Below are 27,293 nucleotides of genomic sequence, written 5' to 3'. Positions count from 1 at the left end.
CTAACAATACTAATTCTAACGTAGATATAAGGTTGGCAACTCGACCCGCAATAGATCAAATTAAGAATAGAATAGAATAGTTTAATTACAAGTAAGATCGGGTGCAGGGTTAACAAACGAGCTAGCTCGATCTATATATTTAGGTTTGATTTGTCTAACAAGGTAGGTCTGTTTAAGTATGTTTTATTCATGAGGCATAATTTTTCAATCTGAATTCTTTATTATCAATATAACGGATTAAACAAACTGATTCGTTTATTTTTTATTTTATTTTAAAAAAACTAATTTAGCTAAAAAAGTTTCTTTTGAATTAAGAAATTATATTTTTTTTAGTTTATAGATTGGATTTTTTTATCAAATAAAGAGAATATTAACAAAAAATAATTTTATTATATAAATAAAATTTATTATAATTTTATTGTTTTTAATTTTAATATGAAGTTAATTTTATGTTTTTTGTTTTATTAAATAGTTATAAACTATAAACTGGTTAAATATTATATTTGATTGATATTTTTGTTACGGATTGGGTCGATGTTAAACTTTAGAATGCGATATAATTAGATTAAAATTTTTTTCGAAAAATAGAATATGATTAAAGTGGTTAACGGAATTATAGAAGAGATAGTGAAGGTTAGATTAATTTGAATGTGGCGAGCCATCCAAAAGAACTGTGGGCTTGCCTAAGCAATTATGGTTGCCAACAACTTCTTCACCCAAACCTCAAAAGATCAAAGGTTCCATTAATAGTCCCTAACCAATTAATATATATTTATTATTTCACTTATTCACCCCCACCTTACCTTATAATAATAACTAACTTTACTCCAAATTCATCATATTCACACTCAAAAATAATGGAACTCCACAACAACATTCCAATGTTCATCCTTCTAGTCTTCATGATCATGATCACAAGTAATGGTGGTGCTGCTGCAAATGTTCCAGCAATAATTGTGTTTGGTGATTCATCAGTGGATGCAGGGAACAACAACTTCATTCCAACAATTGCTAGGAGCAATTTCCAGCCATATGGACGTGACTTTGAAGGTGGGGTTGCAACTGGGAGGTTCAGCAATGGAAGAATACCCACTGATTTCATTTCTGAGGCTTTTGGACTCAAACAATTTGTGCCTGCTTACTTGGATCCTAAGTACAATATTACTGATTTTGCCACTGGTGTTACTTTTGCTTCTGCTGCCACTGGTTATGACAATGCAACCTCTGATGTTTTGGTAATTTCTCATCATTATGTGATCATGTCCTGTTTTTTATTTTTATTGGAAAAACATCATGTCATAAATATTGAGACAAAAATAATTATATATAAATAAGTAAATGATCAAATTTATTTTTGAAAGATCATTTGTTTTTGGAATTGGTATTTAAATTTTTTTTAATCAAATTTGTCCTTAACAAATTTTAAATTGATCATTAGTCCTTTTGTCATTTTCATTATTTAGGATGTAGAGTTTGTTGATATAATATGATACGTTAAGTGACATCAAAACACACACCTAACAATTCTCATTGGCTATTAAGATGATGAGTTTATGAAATTAGATCAAATTAACTTCAAATTGAAAGATTTTAATGTCTCATAATCTCCCTCAATTTAGAGTTGATTTGATTTAATTGCATAAATTTATTATGTTAGCAGCTAACTAAGACTGTCAGATGTATGGTCTGAACAATGTAATATCATGTAATATGCCACATCAACATTTAATATCTTTTAAGGACGAATTTGATTAAAAAAAATTAAAAACTAATTTGGGAAATATTTTGACTATTTACTTATATATAAATACTCTGTTCAATTTATTTATACAAAAATATCTTCATGTAACAGTAATAGTTAAGAATTGTTAAATAATTTGATATAATTAATTAAATTACTTAACATAATATATATTTATATTGTAACTATTATCTTTACATAAAAATATCTTCGTATGTGTAATCACTTTATATTTTAAGTAGATATTCACATAGCAATCAAACTTTTTATTTCACATTTGACTAAATTTGTTTATATTTCAATCTTAAATTACATACTAAACACATTATACATAACAATCAATATTTTTTAATAAACTCTCATAAGATCTTATTTTAATATGCTTTTAAAAATTAAAATTACGTTTTACATTCTAATTTGTCTCCTTGTTTTTAATAGTTACTACTAACTTTGGTATCACTCATAATGTTAGGGAAAAGTCTTTGAAACCCGTGAAATATGTAGAAATGGTAAAAGTATTATTAATGTATGTAGTAATGTAAAGGTATGGAGCGGAGATTCACATGTATGTGCATATCTAAATCAGACGATATAAATATTTATGTGAAAGTGATGTGTTAAGTATGGTGTCCAATACAGAATGATGTGCAGAACTGCAGATATACATTATTTCTCTTATTTTATACATAAAAAAAAACACAAAAAAATTCCTCACCCATGGCATATATTTAGGTCCCCTCCCTCCCTTTCTGTATTTATATTATTTTACTTTTAATGAGCAACCACTAAATTTATAATTTTAAAAAGAAGCTAAGCTTATTATAATAGTTATTATGTTCTTATTAATCTATTTTTTATTTATTTAATATAAAAATTTTAAAAAGTTTAACTAATATATATTCTAAGAACACATATTAAAGTTACTTATTCAAAAGTTTTTATGAAAATATACAAAGTTGAAGTTTTGAATGTATTTATTATGTATATATTAAAAAAATAAAAAATAATAACTAAAAGATGTTATATTCAAGTGTTATAAGTAGTAGTAAAAATATATAAATATATGAATACTTATATGATAAAAGATATTTTAAAAAAAAAAAGAGTTGTACACCAAATTTCTTTCAGTTGGCCAATCCCTTTTGTATAGTATAATATAAGACTATAAGTATATATAGATAAAATGTAGAAAGTCAATTTTTGCTTAAATTTTAAGAAAAATGATCCAAAATTTTAATTTGAATGCAGTCTGTGATACCATTATGGAAGCAATTGGAGTACTACAAGGAATATCAACAAAAGCTAATGACATATGTTGGTGAAACAAAGGCACATGAAATCATATCAGAATCACTATACATAATGAGTCTAGGAACAAATGATTTCTTAGAAAACTATTACACCATGCCAGGTGGCAGAGAATCTGAATACACACCACAGCAATACCAAAACTTTCTTGCTTCAATTGCTGGGAATTTCATCAGAAATCTCTATGCAACTGGTGCTAGGAAGATATCACTAGGTGGGTTACCTCCAATGGGGTGCTTGCCATTGGAGAGAACCACAAACATTGTTGGTGGAAATGATTGTGTTGCAAGTTACAATAATGTTGCATTGGAGTTCAATGATAAGCTCAGGAATTTGGCCATTAATCTCAACAAGGAACTTCCTGGGATCAGATTGGTCTTCTCTAACCCTTATTACATCTTGTTGTATATGATCAAGAAGCCTTCTACATTTGGTAAGCTACTTTATTTTTCAACTATATATATACATGTATAAGCGAATCAGTCCACCATCCGGTGTGCCTCCAACCCTGTTATTGTAAGAAAATAATTCATAATACTCAAAGTAAATCTATGTTTTAAATACATTAGCATGGGATAACATTATAGGATTATGATCCTATTGTGTTGGCCTTTGAAATTGGAGCATTTAATTTTCCAAAATAATATTGCATTAGAAAATTAGGTTCTCATTGATGCATTTGCAAACACACATGAAGAATATGTGCATATTTTTTACAAATGATCTAGGGTTAAATAACTTTTTATTCTTATAAAATTAACTATTTATGATTTTGGTGGTTATAAAACTTTTTTGTGATTTTTCTGTGATTTTGGTCTATATATGCTGATACTTAGACTTTATTTTAATCATAAATGTAAAGTTGATTCATATATAAGATGGTAGTTACAAATTTTACTTATGATTAAAAAATTATAGATTATTGATACCACAGAGGAAAATTGGCTAGTATTGATTTTGGAAATCCATAATTAACATAATTTTCTCTATATGTAGGGTTTCAATCAACATCAGTGGCATGTTGTGGGACTGGAATGTTTGAAATGGGATATGCATGCAGCAGAGGAGACAGGTTTAGTTGCTCAGATGCCACCAAATATGTCTTCTGGGATGCTTTTCATCCAACTGAGAGAACCAATAGCATTGTTGCTGATTATGTGGTTAAGCATGTTTTAGCTCAGTTCTTAAAATAATTATCATAGTTATAACTAAATAATATCCACTTATTACTTACTAGGGAAATTTTATTTGATCTTATTATGAACCCTTATTCTTCCTCTAGTTTCCTCCTCTATAGTTGGAATTGATGAGATGTGAGGTCATGCCATGTTAGGCTTGTGAATGATTATAATTGGGTTTAGATATTTGTATAATATATAATATATAATGTTAATACAGCACATTCACTGTGAAATGTGCTTAAAATTAAAAAGTGCCTCATGTTGTTTCTAGTTATTTATATTTCTTTTCATATATGACATATCTGCTCTGTTATTGTACCATTAAAGTTTTTAATTAAAAATGGGAATGAAAGTTAGATGAATAAGCATATCACTTCCTCATTCTAGTAATATAATTGAATGCTACTTCTGTGGTTCTATGTCAATATATGGAAAAATTTCATCCTAATTTGTGTTAAAAGTACAGGCAATGTACCCAACTAATTAGACTAATTAGGCCAATTTCTGTGTTTACTAAAAAAGATTAAAAAGAAAGTAACTGCTATTAGGAATCTGACCTACATGATTGTAAAATTATATGGACATATATTATATTATAGGAAACAGCACCTACCAACCAACCAATAACAGGAATGTCCATTTTCAATTCAAGGAATTTATAGCTACCAATTTCACACCAAAGAATTCTGCATAATTAAAGACATTACTCTTTAAAGTAATATCAGGTAAGTGAAATGTCAGAAGTCACAAATTCAGTTAGGGACCATAACTTTCACAGCATTGGTTCAGTGCATTATGGAGGACAGACAAAGAACTTTGCATATCTCAACTCTCAACCAACTCAATCTACTAACCTATTTTTGATAAGATTTGTTATTATGACAGTCTTTTATTATTGAATGTGGTTTATCATCCCAATCAACATTAATACAAAGCAGAGTGAATATATAAAATGTTTCAATGTTTTGATTGATAACTCTGATTGCATTGCACAGTTATTATATCAAGCAAGGTCATATTACCATGCAATTCAATGGTATTATCTAATCAAAGATTTTGCAGTTCAATGCATATAATAGAAGTAAATCTGATCAAGGATCAGCAACAGGGAATCTCAATATGTACTTTTAGGCACTGAATTTGCATATGGTGTGAGCAAAAAAACATATTAAAGATTGTACCCTTTTTGAATTTTATATAACTTGTTTTTTCCTTATATTCCTTTTTGATTTCATCACTTATGGTGGGTAGCAAACAGAAACCGTATTCATTTGAGAGGTATTTCCTATCTTTCAAACAGAAAAAATATCAAGGCATTTTAGGTTAATGGACTTTGCATTAACGTGGGATGCTTGTGCACCCGGCTTCCCTTTAGGTAAAAGGAGTTAGTAAGACTTGTATATATTAGTAAAAATTAACATGTTAAGGAAAATAATACAAAATAAGGAGCTGTTACTACTTGTTCTTGTTTTTCTTTGATAACCTCTTTATATTTTTCCAAATGGTTGGACCTTGAGGATGCACATTTACAAAATATTTTTCAAACCGTTTATCATTGGATGAAACTATGGTACTCAAGGTTAAGGAAGGATTCACTACCTTCCTCTCCTTCAACCATGCATACATTGAAAACCTCTGAGCAATCTTCTCCAAATCATAGCAAAAGTATGTTGGGAATGCCACAATGCTTTCTAAGGGATAGCCTAAGATGTTTGTGGCAAAATGAATCTTCTCTTTAATTACATCTTTCTTTTGGTTCAGAATCGTAGGAGCTCTTTTTATCATTCCAATCACACTGTTATAGTCCAAACCTGCTTCTACCAAACAATCCATAAACTGATATCTGTTTGGGGCTCTTCTTTTTCGAACTTGAAGCCATACTTATAAGTTTCAGTGGATCGTCCTTTATGACTTGGAGTAATTCGGCTTTCTCAACTTTCAACTCCGAGATAACAGTTCTCGGACCTTTGAAGGAATGTGTGCTGAATAGATGCATGTAATTAGACAAAATTTGTGCAATTTCATCTGTTTCCATTCCAATAGCACACAAAATATCAATCACTCTCAACAAATTTTTTGCACACTTGTTTAATAGTATATGAGGATACTCCATAAAATAGGAATACATAACATTCACCTTAACACCTAACTTATGTGATCTAACCAAAAACATGCGTAGCTTCTTCCCAAAACCTTCCAATAACAATTTAGGATTTGCCTTGAACAAATTGTGCATTTGTTCCTCAGAATAACCAACTTCATCAAGAAGTTGAATAGCATCAAGCATTTTCTTCCAACTATATGTCCTTGAACAAGACATGTAACTCACAATCCAATCATCTTCAATCCCAATTCTCTTTAACCAATCAAGAACCACCACAAATTCACCATGATGATCACCAACCAAAATTGAAGGGCAACAAACACCAAGCTTGATGATAAATGATTTACTTAGCCCTAATTCTTCATACTCTCTAAATTTTTCCAACAAGAACCCCTTAGGGTACCCAAATACCTCTTTTGCTTCCTTATAAATCTCTCCAATCCTGTTCCTAGGTACACCATAGTTACACAGAACATGGAAATTATCAACCAAAGCAGAATTATCAGCTAAGAAAAACATGCCACTAGGTAGAAAATCTTGCAACTCAGAGGGGCTAATCCCTATGCTCTCAAAGAATGGTTCAAACTCGTTAATGGGATTGTACCTTAGAAACTTCCTCAATGAATGAGCAACACCATCAACATCAACATCAACATCATTTCCACCAACAAAAATATTTGCAATCAAAGATTTAACAAAGTTGGGGCAATTCTTACTGATATACTCAGCATCCAAGAAGCTGTAGCCACGTGTTGAATGCAAGTAATCCATAAGAACACGCTGAGCTTCAATTTTCACATGACGAGGCACGCGTTTAGACTCAACAGGAGAGAAGTTATTCAAAGTAGCGATATGGGTGGAGTTAAAAACTCGAAAGGTTCGAGCTTTGAAGGAAAAACGTAACCGGGTTTGTGGTTGAAATGGTGGTGGTGGTAGCTTAGGGTTTACGAAGAGAAAGGAGCGATTTTGACTGAGGTGAAGAATCATTTCGGTGAATGTGAGGAATGCCCAAAATTTATTTGAAGCATTGGAAACGGATTTAGCTGAAGAAGATTGAATTTTGCCGTTGAAACTTGAAAGCTGAAGTGGCCTATAGAGTATCGGGAGAGGGGAGTGAGGTTGTAACTGTAATTTAAATTTTGGAGGGAGGGTGTAACTGTAATTTAACATCCAAGGATTGGATCCATATTTCAGATCATAGGATCCGATCCAAACAACCGGTTTAAGTGTTTGTTTAATAAAAAAAAATTAAATTACTTTATTAATTTTTATAATTTTATTAAATTTATAATTAAATTTTTATATTTTAAAAGATTTTAATTAAAATTTTTATACCAATTTTAAATTTATAATTATGTGTTTAATATTTTAAAAAATATTTTAACATAATAAAATATGTCAAAGATTTAAGATATATTCGTTAGTATTGTAAGGTGGATAAAATTTTTATATAACATTTAATATTAAAAATATTTAATTATAAATTTAAAATTAGTATAAAAATTTAATTAAAATCTTTTAAAATATAAAAATTTAATTATAAATTTAAAAAATTATAAAGATTAACAAAAGAATTTAATTAAATAAAAATCACAATTGAAGATCTGGATCCATTTGTGAACCGGGTCGGACACACACGAACAACGACGCACGTTCCAGTCCATGAAGTCCAAACTCAGTTTACCAGTCTCAACTCTCAACCATCACTCATCACTCGCGGAGCGCACGTTAGCTCTCACCCAAAACATCCCCAAACGAAGGCGCACGTTAACTATCACCACCGTACGCCTCCATTTTATCCAACTGCAGCTACCTGCACCCTCAATCTACCTCTCCCTCTCTCTCAACCGTCCGATGGACTCGATCTTCGACGCGATCAACGTCCGAGATCTCCTCTCGGCGCACGACCTCTCCGATCCAACAACGCCGCTCTCCGCACCGGATCTCCGCCTCCTCATCCAGCGACTAGAATCGCATTCCCTTCAGATCCGATCCAAGGTCCAATCCTACATCCTCTCCCACCGCGACAACTTCGAGTCACTCTTTTCTCTCGCCAATGACGCCGTTTCCCAGTCCCAGCTTCTCTCCGACGACATCGCCGGAGTCCTCAAGCTCATCTCCGACCAGATGATCGATGCCGAGGTGCGCGAGGTTGTGGCGGAGATTAGGGAGAAGAGGGAGGAGCTGAGGGTGAAGAGGGAGCTGTTAGGGTTGGTGAGGACGATTCTTGCGACGAATGAGATGTTGGAGAGTGTTAGGGAAGCGTTAAGGAATGGACGGTTTGGCTTCGCTGCTGAAGGGTTGAAGGAGCTGAAGGTGGCACTTAGGGTTAGTGGAAATGTTGGTAATGGTAATGGTGGTGTTGAGGATGGAGAGCCATTGGTGTATGGATTTTTGCGGAAGGAATGGTTTCAGTGCTTTGATGAGGTATAAAAGAATTACCTTTAATGATTCGTTCATGTTGAATGTTTATTTTGACTGGTTAGAGATGCTGAGAATCTTTTAATTCATATGAAGATAGAGTGAAGTGAATGGATCAGTGTTGGTGCATGAAAATGTTAAAATGAACAGAGACAAATATTCATGGATGTTATGTGTTGCATTGTTTCATCATTATGTCTTTGCCCCGAGCAGAGACTAAGTACAGGTGTAATTTGGTTTACTCATATAATCAGTTCCTATTATTTCTGTGATAGTAATGACGTTTGGATAATTTGTGATTTTTATTTAGTTTGTGATTGTTTTAGAGGAATTCGGTTTGGGTTTGTAGATTCAAGAGGTCCTTTTGAAGTTAATGGAAAAGTCTGTGCGATTTGATGGGGACTTGAATCAAGTTGAAGTTAGATATCACTTACAAGTTGAGAATCTGACTGGGGTTCAGCTACAAACAGTTCTGGAGGCAATGGATGTAAGTTAATTTATCTCCTTTTATTTTTGTGTAAATTTCATTACTGCGGTGATGTAAATTTTAAATTTGAAAAGCTCAGGTTTATCTATTTAAATTTGATAAGCTCAGGTTTATCTATTTGTGCTATTGCTTCCTCTCACTTAAAGCAATTTGTAGGCAGTTGGTATTCTAGAGTATGGGCTTGCTAAAGTTGCTGATTTGATGATCAAGCATGTTATGAATCCATTTGTAAAACATGGGCAACCTCTTTCATTTATAGAGGAACTGAATCCTGAATCAGCTGTACTGAAGCTAGTTCCATCTCCAGATAATAAGGTGAATGTAATGTTCTGCACAGTATTGGTATCAACTTGATGATTTACCCATTTCATGATTATTGTCTTTTTGTGCGCATGTGCACCTGTGTGTGTGTTTGTGTTTTTTACTTTGTTTCTTTGCGGAGGTGTGCTTTGGTTTTATTCTAGACTCAATTGAAGAATTGTAAATTACACTGCTAGTTTGTTTCTAAATATATGATTTCCATTTTCAGCATGAAGATGTTGCTGGGGAGTTGCTTTATTCAGGGATTTTGCTGTTTATCAAATTCATTTACAGGAGCATTTGCTTCCAGAATGATTCTTGGATCCGGTGTTTTGGAAGGTCAACATGGCCAAGGATAGCAGAGCTGATAATATCCAGCTTTCTTTCAAAGGTTAGCCTGTAAGCTCTATTTATATGAATCCTGATTGAACCGAGACTGTATCCATGCATTGAAAGTTGAAACTATTCTAAGAGTTGTATACTAATTGTTTTCAGTTGACAATTGGATTGAACCTAGTTATTACTTCATGATATGCAAGCTCAGAAGTAACTAATCCCAATCAATGAAATATACTTGATGAATTGATCATATCCTTGGGCTGTATTATGAACTAGGGCAATTATTTCATTGATAGTTTCACTTTCAGTTTCTAAGAACCATGGTGTAAGTGAGTATTTAACACTTGCAGATAGTCACTCTAGGTGTCTGGTTTCAGGTTGTACCAACAGATGCATCAAAACTTCCCGACTTTCAGAAAATCGTCAAATGTACAATTGAATTTGAATCTGCTTTAAAAGACCTTAAGTTCATCTCCGCATCAGATGACAATGATAGCAGACTGAGCAAGTTTGCTGATGATGTTGAGGTTCACTTTGCACACAAGAAAAAGACCGAGATCATGTCAAAGGCTAGAAATCTGCTCCTAGAGTGTGACTTTTCCATACCTCAAGTGAGTTTCCAGCCTGGGCGAATTGTTCTGTTGCTATTTCAATCTTCTAGTTATTGATGGAGAGTATTGCTACAGGAGTATACAAGGAAGGGTTCTATTGGGAAGAATGATGGAGCTTCTATGCAATCATCCAGCCATGTGGTTGATTTGCTTTTCTTGTCAGAAAGGTGTTTAGTATCCAAAGCAGCCAAACAATTGATGGAGCTAGTTCATCAGACTCTGCAGGTATTCTAAAAAAGAATTGTATTTTCTTTTTTTCTCTTTTTTTTCCAAAAAGAATATTGCTGGAAGTACATTGTGTGACATGATGGAGAAAGGAAACTAAATTCCAATAACCAATTTTTCCCTGGTGGAATCCATGATGTTGGAAGATTTAAATAAGTAATTTTGTAGTACTGAACTTAGATTGTGAAGACTTTGAATGATTTGATTTGATAACATACCAGGAGATGGTGAAGTGCATGATTTGTTAATATATTCATCTTTCATGCAATTATTAGTATGATCATACTTTTAGTGTAAGGTTACTTAAATTGCATTCATATAAATATTTTCAGTTAGTTGACCTACAATTAGTTTCACATTAATAAATGAATTATTAATTTTCAGGATGTTTGTCTGTCATCTACAAGAGTTGCATTGGAATTTTATCGTGCAGCTAGAGATGCTATACTCCTCTATGAGGTTGTTGTCCCTGTCAAGGTCAGTCCATGTATGCTTATTGTGGTTATGACGTTAGTGTCACTTCGGAGTTCTCAGTCGTCACTGTATTTGACTGTTCAATTTCATCTTTGTATGCTTTGGCCTCACAGTAATAAGTTCTATTTTGACTTGTGAAGCTAGAGAGGCAGCTAGATGGCATCAATCAAGTAGCTGTTCTGATGCATAATGACTGTCTTTATCTTTCACAAGAGATACTTGGTCTTGCATTTGAGGTAAACATACTTCAATAACTAAAGATGAAGTGAATTCATAACATTAACTAAAGATGAAGTAAATTCATAACATTTTTAATCAAAAAGGATCTTTTTTTGTTCCTCCTGATTTCGTCTTCACATGGATTATTTTGATAGTAGATTGTAGCATTTGCTTACATTACTGGCTCTGTTTTGTAAATCACATGAAATAATTGATATGGATATGCAATGTATACCTTGTGTATTTTATATATTGGTTGGTTGTTTTTCCATGGCTCATTCATTTGGATGCTGTTGTCTCAGTATCGAACAGACTTTCCAAGCTCCTTGAAAGAGCATGCTGTCTTTGTTGATTTGGCTCCAAGGTTTCAGCTTTTGGCAGAAGGAATACTGCAGAGACAAGTTCATCGTGTTATTTACAACTTGAAGGAGGTACTGGCTCTGTTACAATCCCTGTTCATCTGTAGGGATATCTCATATCCATGAAGTTATGTTTTACTCACAGCCTTAAGCCTTTTACACATTGTTTTATAGGCCATAGATGGTGCTGATGGATTTCAAAATACCCATCAGATGAAAGAATTTGAGTCAGCTAAATTCAGCATAGAGCAGGTAAATTTTCTTGCCAGTATAATGTGTGGATGATATCATTTATTAACCTATAGGTTTTTCATTTTTCCTGCTTTTCTTCCATTCCTTATTCTTGCAAGCTACAAGCTGATTTCCTCTAATTTTCATAAATGACATGAAGCTGGGTGTCTTGTTTAGGTTGTGTTCATCCTGGAGAAAGTGCGTATCATATGGGAGCCACTCTTGCTTCCTTCAACTTACCGGAAAAGCATGAGTACAGTCATAGAGTCGGTTTTCTCAAGAATTGCAAGAGATATACTCCTCTTAGATGACATGGCAGCAGATGAGACTTTACAGGTAGAGTCTATACTCTATTCCTTGAATTTATGAAGTAATGCTTGTAATTGTGCCATTGATGTTTCGGAAGTTGGTCTAATAACTTCCACTCACATTTCCAGCTACAAAGACTAATCCAGTTAATGCTGGAAAGCCTATCACCTTTATTCAACTCCCTGGCCACCATGGATCAGAAATCGCACGAGTTCTCTGGAGAATCTCTTGATAACCTTATACCATCTTTAAGTAAAATCCGCAAACTATCAGGCATGTTCCGTCATATATGTAATTATTTGATTAGAAGTTATGTCTGATTATCTATCACTAGCTCATCTCTTCAAAACTAATTTCTTCATCTTTCATGTGCCTCAGAATTGTTAGATATGCCTTTAAAATCCATTACAGCATCTTGGGAGAATAAAGAACTGATCTCTTGTGGCTTTACAATAACTGAGGTATAATGATCAATGACTTCATCACTTGCGACTATAAATTTCATTCCCTTTCTTAGATGCTTTGAAACTTTTGCCATGATCATAATTTGATACAGAACCTTCCAACAGTTAATCATGTGAGTTTTTTGTAATTTTATAACTAAATATAACTTTTGAAATTTCTAAATATAGACTGGATGAAGTTTTCAATCTTAAAATAAAATTCTCAAACAACTATTTCTTTTATCCAGTGCTTCACCATAAAAATAGAAAGAAAAAGAAAAAGAAAAGAAGGGAAATAACTATTGTCGTTTCTTTTACAGTCTTAGTCATTGTTATAGAACTAAAAATATTGGAACCATGTTTGATATAAGCTTCTTAATTTGTTGTCGCAACTTATGTTTCTTACATTTTTGTTGGTAATCTCTTTGTAGGTGGAAGATTTCATCAAAGCCATATTTACAGACTCACCTTTAAGAAGAGATTGTTTATGGAAGATACACAATGCTAACTTTTAGAATTCATCCTGATTCCCACAAAATTCAGAACCAAATAGAAACAATAATAGACAGGATTAAAAGATTAGAATTCCAGAGATGCTCCCTCCAAATTTCAAGACTGGAGAGTGCATTAGAATTAGGAAGCACAAGGTACTTGGTTGTGTAGGTTTTTGCATGTAATGTTTATAGATGTAGGTACATAAACTTTCATGGTTGAAATTTTGGAGATAGCGAATTCTAGTGTAACCAGTTTCAATATCTATATCAAAGGGTTTGGCATTAGCGTTTGGTTTTATTTTATGTTGCAATTACTTTATTTTATTAAATCAATGCAGATGGCTTGATAACAGTTAACTGACTTAGCTTATTTATCTTTTACATAAGGTAATAAAATATAAGTAAATTATACCACCCTTTAATAATATGTAGTAATTTAAGTTATGCAACATATTTATTATTCTTATTCTTATATTCTATAGAATATTATACTAATTCTTTCCTCTTAATATGAATGATATGACAAAGCAAGATATGTGTGTTTGATATGACTAATTTTTACTAAAATCAGAGTATAATTTTATCTAAAAATAACAGAGGTTAACCTTGGCACTGTTTATATTACCAAAACACAAGATTTTCTCAATATGTTCCATTGAATATCAGATTTTATGCTCCTCAAAAGATCACCAATTGGTCTTTGGATTGGAACATGAAAAAGAACAGTCAGCACAACATCATGACAACAATCTATATTCCTTCAAGGTAGTCTCCTCTCTAATCATCATGGAAACAATGACCCTGGTACACTAACATTGCCTCCAAGGCTCTAACTTCAAAATCGGTTGACTTGGAACCTCAAATTCTGTATCAATTCCCTTCATGATTTCATCACAGTTCATCCTTGTTTGAGGAATCTTCCCCCATGAGCTCTTCAAGTGAAAATTCATCCTCCTCCATTATCTCTCCATCTTTCCCATCCCATGGTTCTGTTTTTACAATGGTTGGGGTGCCTCCGAGTGGCAAATTGCCTTTGCCGCCTCGGCCGGCTTCTTTCACGAATTCACTGGAGACAAAAAGAAACCCACGAATATTTAAATACTTTTTCATTTCATTAGAAGGAGTTCTTAGTGTTTGTTATTTTAGGCTAAAATTAGAAGAAACTTACACAATGTGCTCATGCTCATAAGCACTCTTGAGAGGAGCATATACAGCTTTCTTGAGGTTGAGGGCCACCAAGGCTGGATAACCATAGCCGCCAACGCCGACATGCTTCTCAAGATCCGGCTGCTTACCAGCAGCTGCCCACACATAGCTGTTGAAAACACAAATTCAAAGAGGAAAAAAATTCAATAAATATTAACTATAATATAATACTATGACATTGTCTGATTCATACCAGACTTGGTTGTTATTCAGATGTTTGCATTTGTAAGAATTTAAAGTTGGTGGTTAGTTAAGTCAAACACTTCCATTGATGTGACACTACATGACTGAAAGTATGTAAAATTACACTGCCAATACATAAAAATTTAAAATGACATCTGACATGAAGATATCCGTGAAGTGATAAATGAGAACTGTTAGATGATTTGACATGTTTGATTAAACTGTTTAACATAATATGTCTATATTTTAGTTATCATCTTTACATGAAGACATCTTCACATGAGTAGCCACCAAAAATTAAATCCATATTATAGCTTTTAAACATGGATGGAATTAACAAACAATTTTGACATGAAAAGATTTCTCACAAGGTGCAATTAACGGATGGATGAAAAGCAAAAGCCAACCCTTCTTTACTTACCTGTAGGGGCTCCTTTTGAATTTTTCCGCAACTGATAATAGCTGTTGAATGTATCTGTTTCTTCCCTCTGCCTTGGAATCCAAGATGTCAGGAAGGAAGGCGACAAAACAGATTGCGGCAGAACCACATTTCTCTTCCATAACATCCTATATAAACAAGGCATATGGTACATCATTGATCTCATTCAAACTAAAAATCCCAAAATCAAGTAAAGATGGAAAGGAAACCACTTACTGGACCATGTAGCTCCGTCACTTCCGGGGGAGCAACATTTGTTTCTAGCTGCTCTAGTGCAAACGATTCGATGGCTGCAGCAGTTCTTGCACCCTCATAAGGGGCTGGACTATCTTTATCAGCACCAAATACCAAGATAGTTGGGAACCCTTGAACTTTGAACCTGCTCATTAGGGACTGAGAACAACCACCCCATCAGAACAATAGAAATTTAAGAGGAAAATACAAATCTTTTCCTCTGATCAATGATGAATTTAAGAGTCACTAGTTCTTACTCCCGTCCGTTCCATAACATATATCAATTGTAATTTGGTGTCTTCATAATTTATACATTGAGTTATGAATGTACTGAATTTCCATATTGAAAGATATTATGGAATGCAGGGCGTATTATAGTATTAGTTACGTATTTTGTATTCTTACCTTCTCGGCATCACAGTCAACATGACCCAAGTTAACCTTCCCCTTGAGGTTATTGGCCGCCTTCTTCCACTCAGGAGCCAATCTTTTGCAGTGGCCACACCTTTAAGAGAGAAATGACAATAGATTTTATGAGAACTACGGATAAAAAGGTATAAATACCTCAGGTTCGGCGAGGTTATATATAATGATATCTATCTATGGAATATTTTTAAAGCATAGGCAACACTTACCAAGGTGCAAAAAACTCCACAATCCAAAGTTCTTTACTTTTGATAACCAATTCGTCAAAGTTGCGGGAGTTCAATTCTACTGAAGCGTTGGTTTCTTCTTTCTTTTCACTTGATCCTCCTGTTGACTTTCCATCCAACCGATCTTTCAAAAGTTGCTTTACCTGAACATAAAGAAATTATTTATAGGGGCAGTTTGGCAACTCTGAGAACTAGTTTGAATTTTGAACGTGTTTAAGGAAAACTAGTTTAAATAGTCTCTTAGTCTGCTTAAAGTTTGTCTCAACCTGTTCCTATAATGAGATATTGTTAGATATATTCCATAGAAATAGGGTTTATCAAACACACAAGCTATCTATCTAGTCTGCCCAAAGTCCAATATGACATAAATGGTAATTTTTTTCTTCTGCCAAAAATACGAGAACAACCAAGAGATTCCAACAAACCTGTTTAAGGGCAAACTCTGCGATTGGTTTGACATCTCTTGCTCCTTGGTAATCGACTGGAGGCTTTCCAGGTGCAAACACCTTTATGGTTGGAAATCCTTTAATCCCATATTCCTAAAAGTGATTTGAAATAGCACAAGACACAAATTTAATTTCTTTGAACTGTCAACATAAACTTATCATTAGAAATGAAGAAAATATCCAAAAAATGACATCCTAACCGCTAAAGATTTCCAATTGCGAACAATCAGATGTTATGCAAAAGAAAGGAAGAGGATAATAAAGAATCTCCAAGGGCATACTCACTTATTTCATCAAGAAAATTCACAAAAGAACAATGCAACAAAGATATTTTTTTTAAAAAAAAACTTTACATACAAAGAGTAGTGTTAAACCATAGGAAGTAAAACTTTAAAATTTAAAACATTTTAATTCTTGTGCACTAGGTTCTTCGATCAAATATGCAAAATGGCAAGTGCTGAGAGGTGTAGTTAATCACATTTAAAAAGTACAAAGACATTGATGATGTATAAAAGGCACTCATTAACATACATAGTGTAGGAATTGTAAAATATGCATTATAGCAAGTTCATATGCCAGAAAAAGACTTACTGCAAGAAATGAACAACAAAGGAGTCATATCTTATTTATTAAAAAGATGTCATCATTTCATCAAACCTAAAATGGAAGTTATGGAGAAATGAACAATGAGTAACCTGAGCGAGAGATTGGTGAGCATCAGCATCAAGTGCTGCCACAGTAGCTACACCCTTTAACACATTAGCTGCCTTCTCCCATGTAGGAGTTAGAGCTTGACAATGGCCACACCAAGGAGCAAAGAATTCAACTAGGACAACTCCATTTGAATTAAGAACCTGCAAATATTCAAATAGTAACCATAAATTCTAATGATTAACTGGATAAATAAAAGGTAACTCATAACAATGTCAATGAAATATTAAAAACACAATATTTCATCCACCTAAGGCGAAACTGACATACATTCTGATGAAGAAACTTAACAACATTGTGATACAACAACGAAACAACTCCCAATGAGTTTTCAGCTACCAAATTGAAATCCCAACAACATTTGCTTGCAAGAAAAAATCATCAATCCAACTAACATTATAAAGATTTTGTATGCCAAAATTAAATTCATTTTACTACATAAAGCCCAGATGATTTTCAACTAAAAAAGATGCAAAATTTGAAGTTTCAAAGCAATACCCATTTGGAAACACAGTGGGATCAAGGGCTTAAAGGGTTCAAATATTGAACTTTGGAAGAATTTTGAATTCACCTTGGACTTGAAGTTTGATGGATTGAGCTGAACCACAGGTGATGATGGCCCATAGAGTGCATCAGCAAAAGGGCATGATTGGAAGATTAAAATCAGCGCAGAAACAACAACAAATACGAAAGATTGAAACTTTGTCATTCTCTGTTTATGTTTTCGATCACTCTCTTCGGAACTGAATCAGCGCAGCGAAGAAGAAAACCAACGACAGTAATAAAACGCCTTCGTCCCTGAGGGACTCTGCGTGTGCCAACGTGTCTCGTCCAATCGTAAATTGCCACGTCATCATCTCATGTCAATGAGTAATTTTGATTAGGATATAGAGTTTGATTGGCATATAGTATTAAAAGAAAGTTTTATCAAAAATTGCTAAATAATTATTGTTTATGATGCTTGGTTAAATTATTTTAAAAATAAGTACTTATATTTACTAACATCACATAAGAAAATTTTAATTTGCATATTCTATCAACATTACAAAATATATATAAATTATGAAAAGTTATTAACATTAGTTTTAAGAATTTAATTCAATTATTCAGCATCTCTCATAAGCTATATGAATATTAAACACTCAAATTGGTCTTAATTAATTTCAGATAGAATATTTTTGTCTTCAATTAATTTTTATTATTTTAAAGTCCTGATAATTACTTATGTTAAACAATAGGGAAAATGACACTCTCCTCCCCTGAGAGATACTAAAATGACAGTCCCCTCCTCTTTATTTGTAAAATGTACAGTTTAATCCATTTAGTTAAAAATATTAACATATATAGTTTAATCCATTTAGTTAAAAATGTTAACAGAATATTTCATTTAAAAAAATTAAATATTTTATTCAATAAAATTAATATTCTAATTTACCATACTATCCCTTTATATTTATTTACTAACTAAACTCAATTTCTGAGCTAGGATTCCAATTCCCTCACAGTCGCGTTCCAGCGCTATTTCTCTTTCAATCTCTTCAATTTCCTTTGGTTGTCTCTGCCATCGCTACCTAGGTGCTGCCATTGCTGCATAGCTTTGTGTAATCATCGCCGTTATTATCAATTCAAGTAATAAGGTTTGACATCCTTTTCTCAAACTCAATTAATTTACAAAAAAAATTCATATCATTGGCAATTCTGGATATATCCCTAAACCCTTCATTTTTGCTATCCCTAAATCCTTTTCTTCGTCGTTTCTGTTATAGTTATTCATTATTAATTACGCCAATTTTTTTTTTCATATTAGGAAAATGTCTACCAATATTGAAGCTATATCCAGTGTTAATGAGTACGATGAAACTGAACCCCCTATTGAACAATTATTTACCGATAGTGATGAAGAATATGATGTTAATAAGGATCAATGCGTAGAGAGTTATTTGGATGATGAGGAGTGGAATGAGGATGACTACACTTCAGAGGAAGAAAGTGAAGTAGAAATTAACATAGAGAATGAAGGTGAGATAATGAAAAGATTTGATGTTGAAGATAATGAAAAAATTAGTTTAGAAAAGTTTATGATATTTGTTGACGTATATGAGTTTAGGAGTGTATTGAGAGATTACATAATTCAAGAGAATTTTGATATAATAAGAGTGAAAAATGAGAAAGCAAGAGTGACTGTGGCTTTATTTCTAGTAACTTTAATAAAAAAAATGAATAAAGTTAACATTAGTTAACACAAAATTTAAAATGGATTAAAGAGGGGTTTTTTTAAAGGTTATAGGGTAGGGGAATGTATATTTTATAAATAGAGGAGAGGGGAGTGTCATTTTAACATTTCTCAGGGGAGGGAAATGGCATTTTCTCTAAACAATAACAGGCTGATCTTCCCCAAGAGCTCACATCGACGGGAAGGTTTGGCACCTCGATGTCGGCTCTTCGCCACCTGGAGCGCATTGTGTTAACTGTATTCTGAGGTCTTGATACTAATTCAATTATATATCCTTTAGATACAAAAAGGAATCGAAAAAATCGTCTTATCGTCTTATATCTACTTTTATCTATATAATTATATATATAATTAGTATTTTATTTTTTATATTGATTTTTTTTGTAATTTTTAATAAAAGTTTTAGTATTTATAGATAAATAATTTTCTAAAATTTTTTTATAATTTTTGCCAATTAAATTCTAAAAAATATCAATATGAAAATTACTTTTTCTCTTTTAGTTACTCATCCAACACACTCTTGGAGTACTCACTGCACAAAGTGAACTCAATAAATTTATGAAGTCGAAAGTTAAAAGTTGAACCACATCCTTAATTTACTTGGCATGACATGTTAGCTGCTGAATTTCTCGTTCACTACAACTCTAATTGTCACTAATACTTATTTTAATTTGAGTCTTGTTTCTTATAGTTTTAATCTAAAAAAAAATTCTAAATGACTAATGACAATTATCTCGAAAAATAATAAGGTTCAGGCTCTAAACAAAAAAAAATACATTTTTTGCCCCTAATCCTAATCTTTATTTTTATGAGATTGAGATTGATTAGTTTTTATATCAATATTTTTTCTCTGTATTAACAGTATAAGTCATGACATGTTAAACTGTTAAATTATCCATTAAGAGCCAATTAAGATTGACAATTTTTTTTGTTAGAAATCTCGTTATCTTTTAAGGATAATTATCAAATCTGTTTAGTTTTTTTAAATATTTTTTGTTATTTTTTTTCAAATATATTAGCTAAATTTACTGTTTAAAACTATGAAATATTAGTAGATTTTAAATTGTTTTTATTTATAAAAATTAAATGAAAGATATATTAGTGATTAATATGTCACATAAATATATTCGGAAGAGAGATCATTGATAAATGAGCTAATCAATTTCATGAAGTTAAATATCAAAAACCAAAAAAGGTATTTTTTTTATCAGGGCCTCGAAGTCCTTGAAAAAATTATCAGAGGCCGAGATGAATATTCACCCTTTTACTCCTCATCTTTCTGCATTTTTGGCTAGGTAGGTGGTCAATTATTTCATATGTTATTTCCATCATTCACACATAAAGCCATGAGAAGTTACAAATTTAAGATCTAATGGAAAGGATACTGGTAATTCACATGCAATTTGGGTGGTAAATACAGAAAATATATATATTAACTTTCTTTGATAATATTACTTTTCTGTAAAATTACACATTGATATTTGTATGCTATTCAACTCTAACCAAGAATATAAAAATTTCTATAGTGATGAATGTTATTCTTTAGATATCATTGAAGCTTAAAGAAAGATATGAGAGGTTCATATATATCTCGTTTAGCATTTTCTCCCATAACATAATCTGCATGTGCATAATCATTTCTATATTGTACTACAAGCTTATCTCCATCATGATCATCAAGAGTTTCTAATAGCCGTTGCACGTCTTTGACGTCAGAAAGAGCGTCAGCGCCGCCGTAACTCAGGTAGAGAGGAAGGCTGTTTGGAATTCTGGTCATGTCATACACCGGAGGAGTCGGCCGTCCATAATGTCTTGTATTCTCATCTATGTTCATGTAATCAAACATTGCTATTGTTCCTTGTCTGATCACTGTGATATCAACAAGATTAAAACTCAGTTTCAATTCATATGAAACAAACTTTAGTTATAAACAGCTCTTTCTAGTTGAATTTTCAGAATCTAAAAGTCCCTTTATCATGATTCAACAACTACTAAAATATTGTTATAAACAGGACTACTTACTCTGAGATAGATGAATCATGTTCTTTGTTGCTGTTGACTGAGGCTCATGATCCAAAAATATATTGACAATTGATGGGCTTAGGCAGCAGTTAGGGCCTAAAAACATTTCAAGGTCAAAATATTTTGGATTTGAGAACTGTCAAATATAGAGATTTGAGGGGAAAAAGAGGGAAAAGGGAACCTGTGAAAGTGGTCAACAAGTTAGTGCAATCAATGCCTGGTTTTTTGCACATGTCCTTAAGAAACTGTATTACAGCATCCCTGTTTCAAACATGAAAAATTATGAAGTGGAACCAATCATGTTCTCATTGCCATCACAGCTGATTCATATGCTCTATTATTCTGAGAAAACTGAAGCAAAAAAGTACTAGAATTAATGGCAAGTATTTGCATCAGTTTGGGTGATTCTGATCTAAATCCAACAACTAAGATAAAGCAAGAACAATAAGAAAAAAGAGATAATAGGAGGAACTTACCCTCTCAGGCTGAATTCAAAGATCCCAAGTTTGTACAAGTACTGTTTGGTGAAAAAAGCAACACAGATTTTCATAATCAAACTTTGGAGTTTAAAGCTAAAGATTTCTTTCCTTTTTCAATCTATTTACTAGCACCTACCTCAGCAAAGAAGTTGTCAGCTGCATTTTTAGCAAGTGGCGAGGTCATCTGGCTAACGTATGCGATTGGACTAAGTAAGGCGGCTGATCTTAGCATATTCAGCAACTGATCTTTGGATAAAGCAGCCAGTGCAATCAAAGTTCCCTATTTAAAAGAATCCAACACTCTGCATCATCAAATTGTGTTGTGAGGAGAGTCCAAACAACATGGATAAGTGTAGATTGCGAAATTCACCTGCGAGTGACCGATATAGTGCAGCTTCTGTCCAGTTTGATCATGCACATACTGGAATGTTGCTGGAAGATCATATGCAACTAATTCATCCCATGACCAATTCCAATAATCCTAAACATTGAAACTAATATTAGAGACATAGCTAGTGTTACTTAGCTAGTTAAAGTGTTAACTCTTTTTATTCCATGATAACCATAACGTCTCAACAACTAATGTAAGCAATAATCAAATAACAAAACCATAGAAGTGCAGCAAATTTACACTACAATACTGACTGAGCTGTTAGTAGGTAACGATATATGTTGCCGGCTATACTTCGTGCCACGCGTGTTAGCAATCCAAACATCGAAACCATTATCTGCCAAAAGGAATGCCAGAGATTGGCTTGGAGGTAGCAATAACCACGTTATGCCATCCTGCATCCACAACAGCATTACATTATTTTCCAAAGCATCCCTTTTTGGTAATTCTCTTAGCAAGAAAACAGAGGCATCAGAAAACACAAACCTATATAGAAAATAAGAACTATTCAGAAATAAGCAAAAAATTATCCAATTCTTTGTATACTAAAAAATTGAGGACAATGGCTACAAGGACACTCCAAAGTGGTCCCTAAGATTGGCGACGTACACTAAAATAGTCTGCGAGATCTCAATTGCAAAAAGTGCACCGTGTTAGTTCCTAAGGCATGATAAGTCACTTGATGAAAAAGGGGTTGAGGGACTAGCATGACATACTTTTGCTAATCTCATGAACGTAATTGATGCAATTGGAATATTGGAGACTATTTTAGTGCACATGACGAATCTCAGGAACCAATTTGGAGCTTAACTCGACAACTTTGTAGTCTTGTCTGTCTCATTGTCTTTGTAGTTTCGTCCTGAAATACCTATCAAACACAGCTTTGAGCCAATATAGTTGCTTTCAAAACAAATACTTACCATGAATAAACCATGCTGTAGCAGAACCGGTGGCCTATTGCCCCGTGGGCCCCGTGACCGCCCCACCGGAATTCTCGGCACACTGAGAACATAACCATCCACAGTTGTCACCTAAAATCCATTTCACAGTTCACACACACACAAACATATAACTTACTAACTAGCTGCTCAGAATCTTACTGCTGTTTAGTGATCAAAATAGCAACAGATTCAAGAAAAGTACCAAGTGTTCTTCACAAGCATATCCTTGAGTCTTCACCAGTGATGAGCAAATACCTTCAGTGGAGAATGATGGCAATGCAGTAATATCACTACTTTGAGTTCTGAGTGGATACAATCTTCTTCCACCTGCAATTGCTGAACCCCAAAAGAGAATCACAAGGATTATTATTACTATTGGGAATGAAATCTTGTTGGCCATGCTGTTTTCTAGTACATTAATCTTCCAAATACAGACATTAACTTATGCACGCATTAAACAGAAGGAATATAAACAGAACAAAGGAAATTGTTTTAAGAAAAAATGTATTCACATGATGGCTTTTAAACCACCATTTTTGTCAAGAGATTGCACTAGTGGTTAAAACTAAGTATATGTGGGGTCTACTAAATGGACCTACCATAAAATTATATGTATTGCTATGATTCCTTAATAATAAACGCGTGGATGTTATGGACCTAACATTGTGGCACATATAAAAAGCCAAAACATGTGCCTTGATTAAACCATTTTTGCAATAGCTGCTTTTTTGTCCCACTAAAGAGGATACTAATCCATGCTTCCAAAGCAAGGCAAGGATACTTTCTTCTTTCACATTTTGACTAAATTAAACAAGAAAGTTAAAAAAAAAAGGGTGAATACTTCCATGAAAACATCTTCACATGAAGATGGTATTGCAAACCATTAAATAATTCTATCAAACATATCAAATCATCTAACAATTCGCAATGACTTCATGTGAAAATGTCTTCGTAAAAGTATCTATCAAAAAATGAACATAGTGCTATGCAATTGATAGCCTCTAACTTTCCCACATCTAATGGGTACTTTGATTTCTTAGCCTGATAGAGAAATTTGTACTGAAACTTTTTAGATTTTGATCATTTGGCATAACCACTAAATAGTTTTTAAAGTGTTTTGGAACCATGAATGTTAATTATCCTGAAGGGAAAATTGAGACGCACTTGCCAAATACCTATATCATAAGGAGTATGTGTATTTCTTCCATTATAAATTTGAACCAAGAAGAAATTATTCGTGTTGTCCATAACATAAAATTTGACGAAACAAACCTTTTTCTTTAATTTGCAGCATTGCTCAACATAGGAAAAAAGAATGCATTATAAATGTAATAATGAAAACAACAAAATAAGTATCTTAAGCAACTATCTCATGAAGGATGAGGAATATGAATAAATATTAAATAATGGTACAAAATTTCGACTGTGGTTTGTCATATCTGTATTGCTATTCTGTTTTTTTCTGAAAGGCTGGCTTATTCAGCATCTACAGCCATCACTATAAGCACTGAAGCTTGAAAGAACAATTTTATCAAGGCTACAGATACTAATGGGCAGTCCCAGTTGTATGAGTACTGGATGCATTCTTTACAGTTGTTTCAGATGTTTTCGCAGCAGCATCCGGCAATTTGGAGGATGCATTCTTTACAATTGTTTCAGATGTATTAGCTGAAGTATCTGGCACTTTTGATCTTATTAGGGGCCTTTTGAGGAACTGAAATTTCAATCCTCTTGGTTTTATCTTCCCAAGCAATTCCCATCTTCTAGGTTTAATCTGTCCTAGCAGTTTCATCTGCTCTTTTCTGAACTTCTTTGTCGCATACCAGCTCCCACCTCGCCATCCCAAGCCATACCTGTATATCAGCAGAGTGTTGACTCAAAAAAATGAATTATACATTTGAACCACTAGACTATAAAATAGAATAACAACGATCAAGTCTTTTCCAACTATGTGGATCAAAAGATGTCATCAAGGACTATCAACCTATCATAAACTGTGCATAGAGTACAGAGAAGTGACTAAATTTAGTATCGAAATTTTCTTTTGGATGAAGCTCTAATACACTTAAATTGCATGTGTGTGATGGAATGATCTCAAATTTATGAAGAACTAAGTATCAACACATCAACTGAAAAGCATTGTTCATATCAAACTTGTACACCGAAACTCCATAAGTCATCATGTCAATGCAATCCTACTACCACTTAACTGGAATATCTTCTCTACATGTTAAAACAGATGACATATAACTAGGATATATTTCCTTTTACTGGTTGATGCAGTTTGCATGCATGATTTATGAAATATCAACACATCAAAGCAATAGTCCTAGCTGTAGCATCTTCAATATCAAGCACAGTTTTGACTAAGCAATAGCAATAGCAATTCAAATAGGAAGTTTGTAAACTACAAATCCTTTAAAATTTCAATACATTCGAAATCTTAACAGCAATGATAGTTCAGCTTACAAATTAACCTTACAATACCCTACAGCACCATTGTGCATTTGTTCTTCAATGAATAACCATATCATTAAAAACCAAAAAGGACTATTGTGAATTCAAATTGACAAGACTTAAATAGCTACATCGGAGAATCACCACAGAAAGCATGATCACAGGTATTAAGTACTAGAAAGAAGGAACAAACCCAATGATCAAGGTGGTTGCGGCAGTGGCGGCACAAGTAGGAACACTGAGACCTCCAGGACCAACAATGTCTTTGATTTCAGAATGTTCCAGATTATGCTTATTTTTCATCTGCCACACAGAAACATATGAAACAGACATATCCATTAGAATTAGAATTAGAATTAAGAAGAAAAAAAAAACGAGATACAGAAAGACTCACAGCTTTTTCAATTGATTCAAGCCTTTGTTCAACCTTTTCATCATGGAAATGGCGCAATGAATACCCTGGAACAAGAAATCAACCAATCTTACAATCAATGAATCCAATCAAATATTCAAATCAGATGATATGAATGGAAAGCACTGAGAAATGAAGAGACCGATCCAAGCAGTGGCAACGGAGGCAATGGAAGTCCCAACAGTGAAGACCACGCGGTGCCTCTCGAACGCATCCTGAAAGAAACAAGAAACACAAAACGACATTGAAGAAGCAAAAACGACAATCAAAATGAATATAGAGAGAGAAAGTGAAAAATTGACCTTGGTGAGGAAGAAGGTGTCGTTAACGGCGGCCCAGGAATTAAGGGCTTTGCGTTTGAGGTTGGCAGCGGAAAGTGAAGCCATGCGAGAACCTCTCTGTCTCAGCCGCTGCATAATGCGGCACACTGCTCCACACTCTGCAAAAACCAGAAATTGCGTTTTCAAAATTGAAATGGAATGGAATCTCCGACACTTCTTTGAAATGGCAAGTGAACTATTTTTTTAATTACTCGATTAATTTAAGCCGGGATGAGATTTCTATTTTTTTTAAAAAAATAAATAAATTAAAAATCGCTAAGTGAAATTTTTGCATTACACATGTTCATCACACGCTCGTAAAACATCAAAGTGCACCATTTTCTGGTAACATACCAGATCTGCTATCACAAAAAAAAAAAATAACGTGTCGAATTTGCTATTGCGTTGGTACTTGGTAGAATAGTTGTAAGAAATTTTTACATGACAATAAATGCTAGGACACCAAGTCCAGAATGAAGCACAATGAGTGAATCGCCAAAATATACAAGGGTGGTGTTAACTAAATTCTCATTAGATTCACAATTTTTAATATTTTAGTTTCTTAAATTCAAAATTTACAGTTTTTTTAATTTAGTTTTAGACATCATATTGTCTTTAGACCCTTTTTAGCATTGAGTCAGTGAACAAAATATTGAGCTGGTTCTAGTGAACAAAATATTGTTTATCATTTTATTTTGGTGTTTAAAAAGACAAAAATGATATCGTTTTTGTCTTGTTTAAACATTAAAATAGGAAAATATTATTTAGCTGACTACTAAAATGAAACGAGTTGTTCTTATTTTTTTGTAGTGTTGCAATATCAATTATAATAGAAGCTATCATTTAAAAATATATTGTTTTATCTTGATTTTTATGGTTATGCTTATTCATCAGGATGATTGATAACTATTGTTTGAAGT

General features: G+C 33.1%; 5 protein-coding genes across 6 annotated transcripts; 2 read left to right on the top strand and 3 right to left on the bottom strand.

Moving 5' to 3' along the window:
- Positions 1-801: 801 nt before the first annotated feature.
- On the top strand, positions 802-4,524 carry LOC107496891 (GDSL esterase/lipase At2g04570). The gene is made up of 3 exons (XM_016118215.3): positions 802-1,235; positions 2,990-3,482; positions 4,046-4,524. Exons 1-3 carry the CDS (start codon positions 858-860, stop codon positions 4,240-4,242), a joined length of 1,068 nt encoding a protein of 355 aa, XP_015973701.1. The 5' UTR covers positions 802-857; the 3' UTR covers positions 4,243-4,524.
- Positions 4,525-6,028: 1,504 nt separating this feature from the next.
- LOC107496843 (transcription termination factor MTEF18, mitochondrial-like) lies at positions 6,029-7,418 on the bottom strand. Its single transcript, XM_021127317.2, has one exon. The coding sequence runs from the start codon at positions 7,319-7,321 to the stop codon at positions 6,029-6,031; it is 1,293 nt and encodes a 430-aa protein (XP_020982976.1). The 5' UTR covers positions 7,322-7,418.
- A 609-nt stretch (positions 7,419-8,027) lies between these two features.
- On the top strand, positions 8,028-13,531 carry LOC107496877 (centromere/kinetochore protein zw10 homolog). Its single transcript, XM_016118200.3, has 14 exons — positions 8,028-8,761; positions 9,105-9,242; positions 9,399-9,557; positions 9,772-9,933; positions 10,259-10,492; positions 10,568-10,717; positions 11,102-11,194; positions 11,332-11,427; positions 11,713-11,841; positions 11,944-12,021; positions 12,178-12,336; positions 12,438-12,582; positions 12,688-12,770; positions 13,184-13,531. The coding sequence occupies exons 1-14, from the start codon at positions 8,189-8,191 to the stop codon at positions 13,265-13,267; spliced, it is 2,283 nt and encodes a 760-aa protein (XP_015973686.1). The 5' UTR covers positions 8,028-8,188; the 3' UTR covers positions 13,268-13,531.
- Positions 13,532-13,883: 352 nt separating this feature from the next.
- Positions 13,884-17,888, bottom strand: LOC107496876 (protein disulfide isomerase-like 2-3). Its single transcript, XM_016118199.3, has 9 exons — positions 17,690-17,888; positions 17,103-17,261; positions 16,387-16,500; positions 15,944-16,104; positions 15,714-15,813; positions 15,291-15,467; positions 15,057-15,202; positions 14,415-14,561; positions 13,884-14,312 (listed from the first exon to the last, which is right to left on the bottom strand). The coding sequence occupies exons 1-9, from the start codon at positions 17,825-17,827 to the stop codon at positions 14,138-14,140; spliced, it is 1,317 nt and encodes a 438-aa protein (XP_015973685.1). The 5' UTR covers positions 17,828-17,888; the 3' UTR covers positions 13,884-14,137.
- A 2,886-nt stretch (positions 17,889-20,774) lies between these two features.
- On the bottom strand, positions 20,775-26,525 carry LOC107496892 (triacylglycerol lipase 2). Of its 2 annotated transcripts, XM_021127315.2 has the most exons (13): positions 26,356-26,525; positions 26,196-26,268; positions 26,036-26,100; positions 25,835-25,944; positions 24,928-25,037; positions 23,164-23,276; positions 22,498-22,638; positions 22,223-22,333; positions 21,989-22,132; positions 21,850-21,890; positions 21,555-21,634; positions 21,374-21,469; positions 20,775-21,220 (listed from the first exon to the last, which is right to left on the bottom strand). In XM_021127315.2, the coding sequence occupies exons 1-13, from the start codon at positions 26,467-26,469 to the stop codon at positions 20,901-20,903; spliced, it is 1,518 nt and encodes a 505-aa protein (XP_020982974.1). In that variant the 5' UTR covers positions 26,470-26,525; the 3' UTR covers positions 20,775-20,900. The 2 variants fall into 2 exon arrangements, with proteins under 2 accessions (XP_020982974.1, XP_015973702.1); XM_016118216.3 differs by lacking the exons at positions 24,928-25,037; positions 25,835-25,944; positions 26,036-26,100; positions 26,196-26,268; positions 26,356-26,525 and adding an exon at positions 23,387-23,670 and having other exon boundaries at positions 23,164-23,274.
- Positions 26,526-27,293: the final 768 nt, after the last annotated feature.

The sequence above is a fragment of the Arachis duranensis genome, chromosome 7 (assembly GCF_000817695.3).
Source record: "Arachis duranensis cultivar V14167 chromosome 7, aradu.V14167.gnm2.J7QH, whole genome shotgun sequence".
Lineage (NCBI taxonomy): Eukaryota > Viridiplantae > Streptophyta > Magnoliopsida > Fabales > Fabaceae > Arachis > Arachis duranensis.
Note: the sequence above shows the minus strand (reverse complement) of the source record. Positions and strands in the feature narration are given on the sequence as shown.

Excerpts from the sequence above, each read along its gene's own strand:
- LOC107496891 (XM_016118215.3), top strand. The coding sequence starts at position 858 with ATGGAACTCCACAACAACATTCCAATGTTCATCCTTCTAGTCTTCATG. Across the intron at positions 1,236-2,989 it reads ATGCAACCTCTGATGTTTTG|TCTGTGATACCATTATGGAA; the intron begins GTAATTTCTCAT and ends ATTTGAATGCAG. Across the intron at positions 3,483-4,045 it reads CAAGAAGCCTTCTACATTTG|GGTTTCAATCAACATCAGTG; the intron begins GTAAGCTACTTT and ends CTCTATATGTAG.
- LOC107496843 (XM_021127317.2), bottom strand. The coding sequence starts at position 7,321 with ATGATTCTTCACCTCAGTCAAAATCGCTCCTTTCTCTTCGTAAACCCT.
- LOC107496877 (XM_016118200.3), top strand. The coding sequence starts at position 8,189 with ATGGACTCGATCTTCGACGCGATCAACGTCCGAGATCTCCTCTCGGCG. Across the intron at positions 8,762-9,104 it reads GGTTTCAGTGCTTTGATGAG|ATTCAAGAGGTCCTTTTGAA; the intron begins GTATAAAAGAAT and ends TTGGGTTTGTAG. Across the intron at positions 9,558-9,771 it reads TTCCATCTCCAGATAATAAG|CATGAAGATGTTGCTGGGGA; the intron begins GTGAATGTAATG and ends TTCCATTTTCAG.
- LOC107496876 (XM_016118199.3), bottom strand. The coding sequence starts at position 17,827 with ATGACAAAGTTTCAATCTTTCGTATTTGTTGTTGTTTCTGCGCTGATT. Across the intron at positions 15,203-15,290 it reads TGACGGAGCTACATGGTCCA|GATGTTATGGAAGAGAAATG; the intron begins GTAAGTGGTTTC and ends TTGTTTATATAG. Across the intron at positions 14,313-14,414 it reads TATGAGCATGAGCACATTGT|TGAATTCGTGAAAGAAGCCG; the intron begins GTAAGTTTCTTC and ends TTTTGTCTCCAG.
- LOC107496892 (XM_021127315.2), bottom strand. The coding sequence starts at position 26,469 with ATGCAGCGGCTGAGACAGAGAGGTTCTCGCATGGCTTCACTTTCCGCT. Across the intron at positions 26,269-26,355 it reads ACACCTTCTTCCTCACCAAG|GATGCGTTCGAGAGGCACCG; the intron begins GTCAATTTTTCA and ends TGTTTCTTTCAG. Across the intron at positions 22,334-22,497 it reads CGTTACCTACTAACAGCTCA|GATTATTGGAATTGGTCATG; the intron begins GTCAGTATTGTA and ends TTCAATGTTTAG.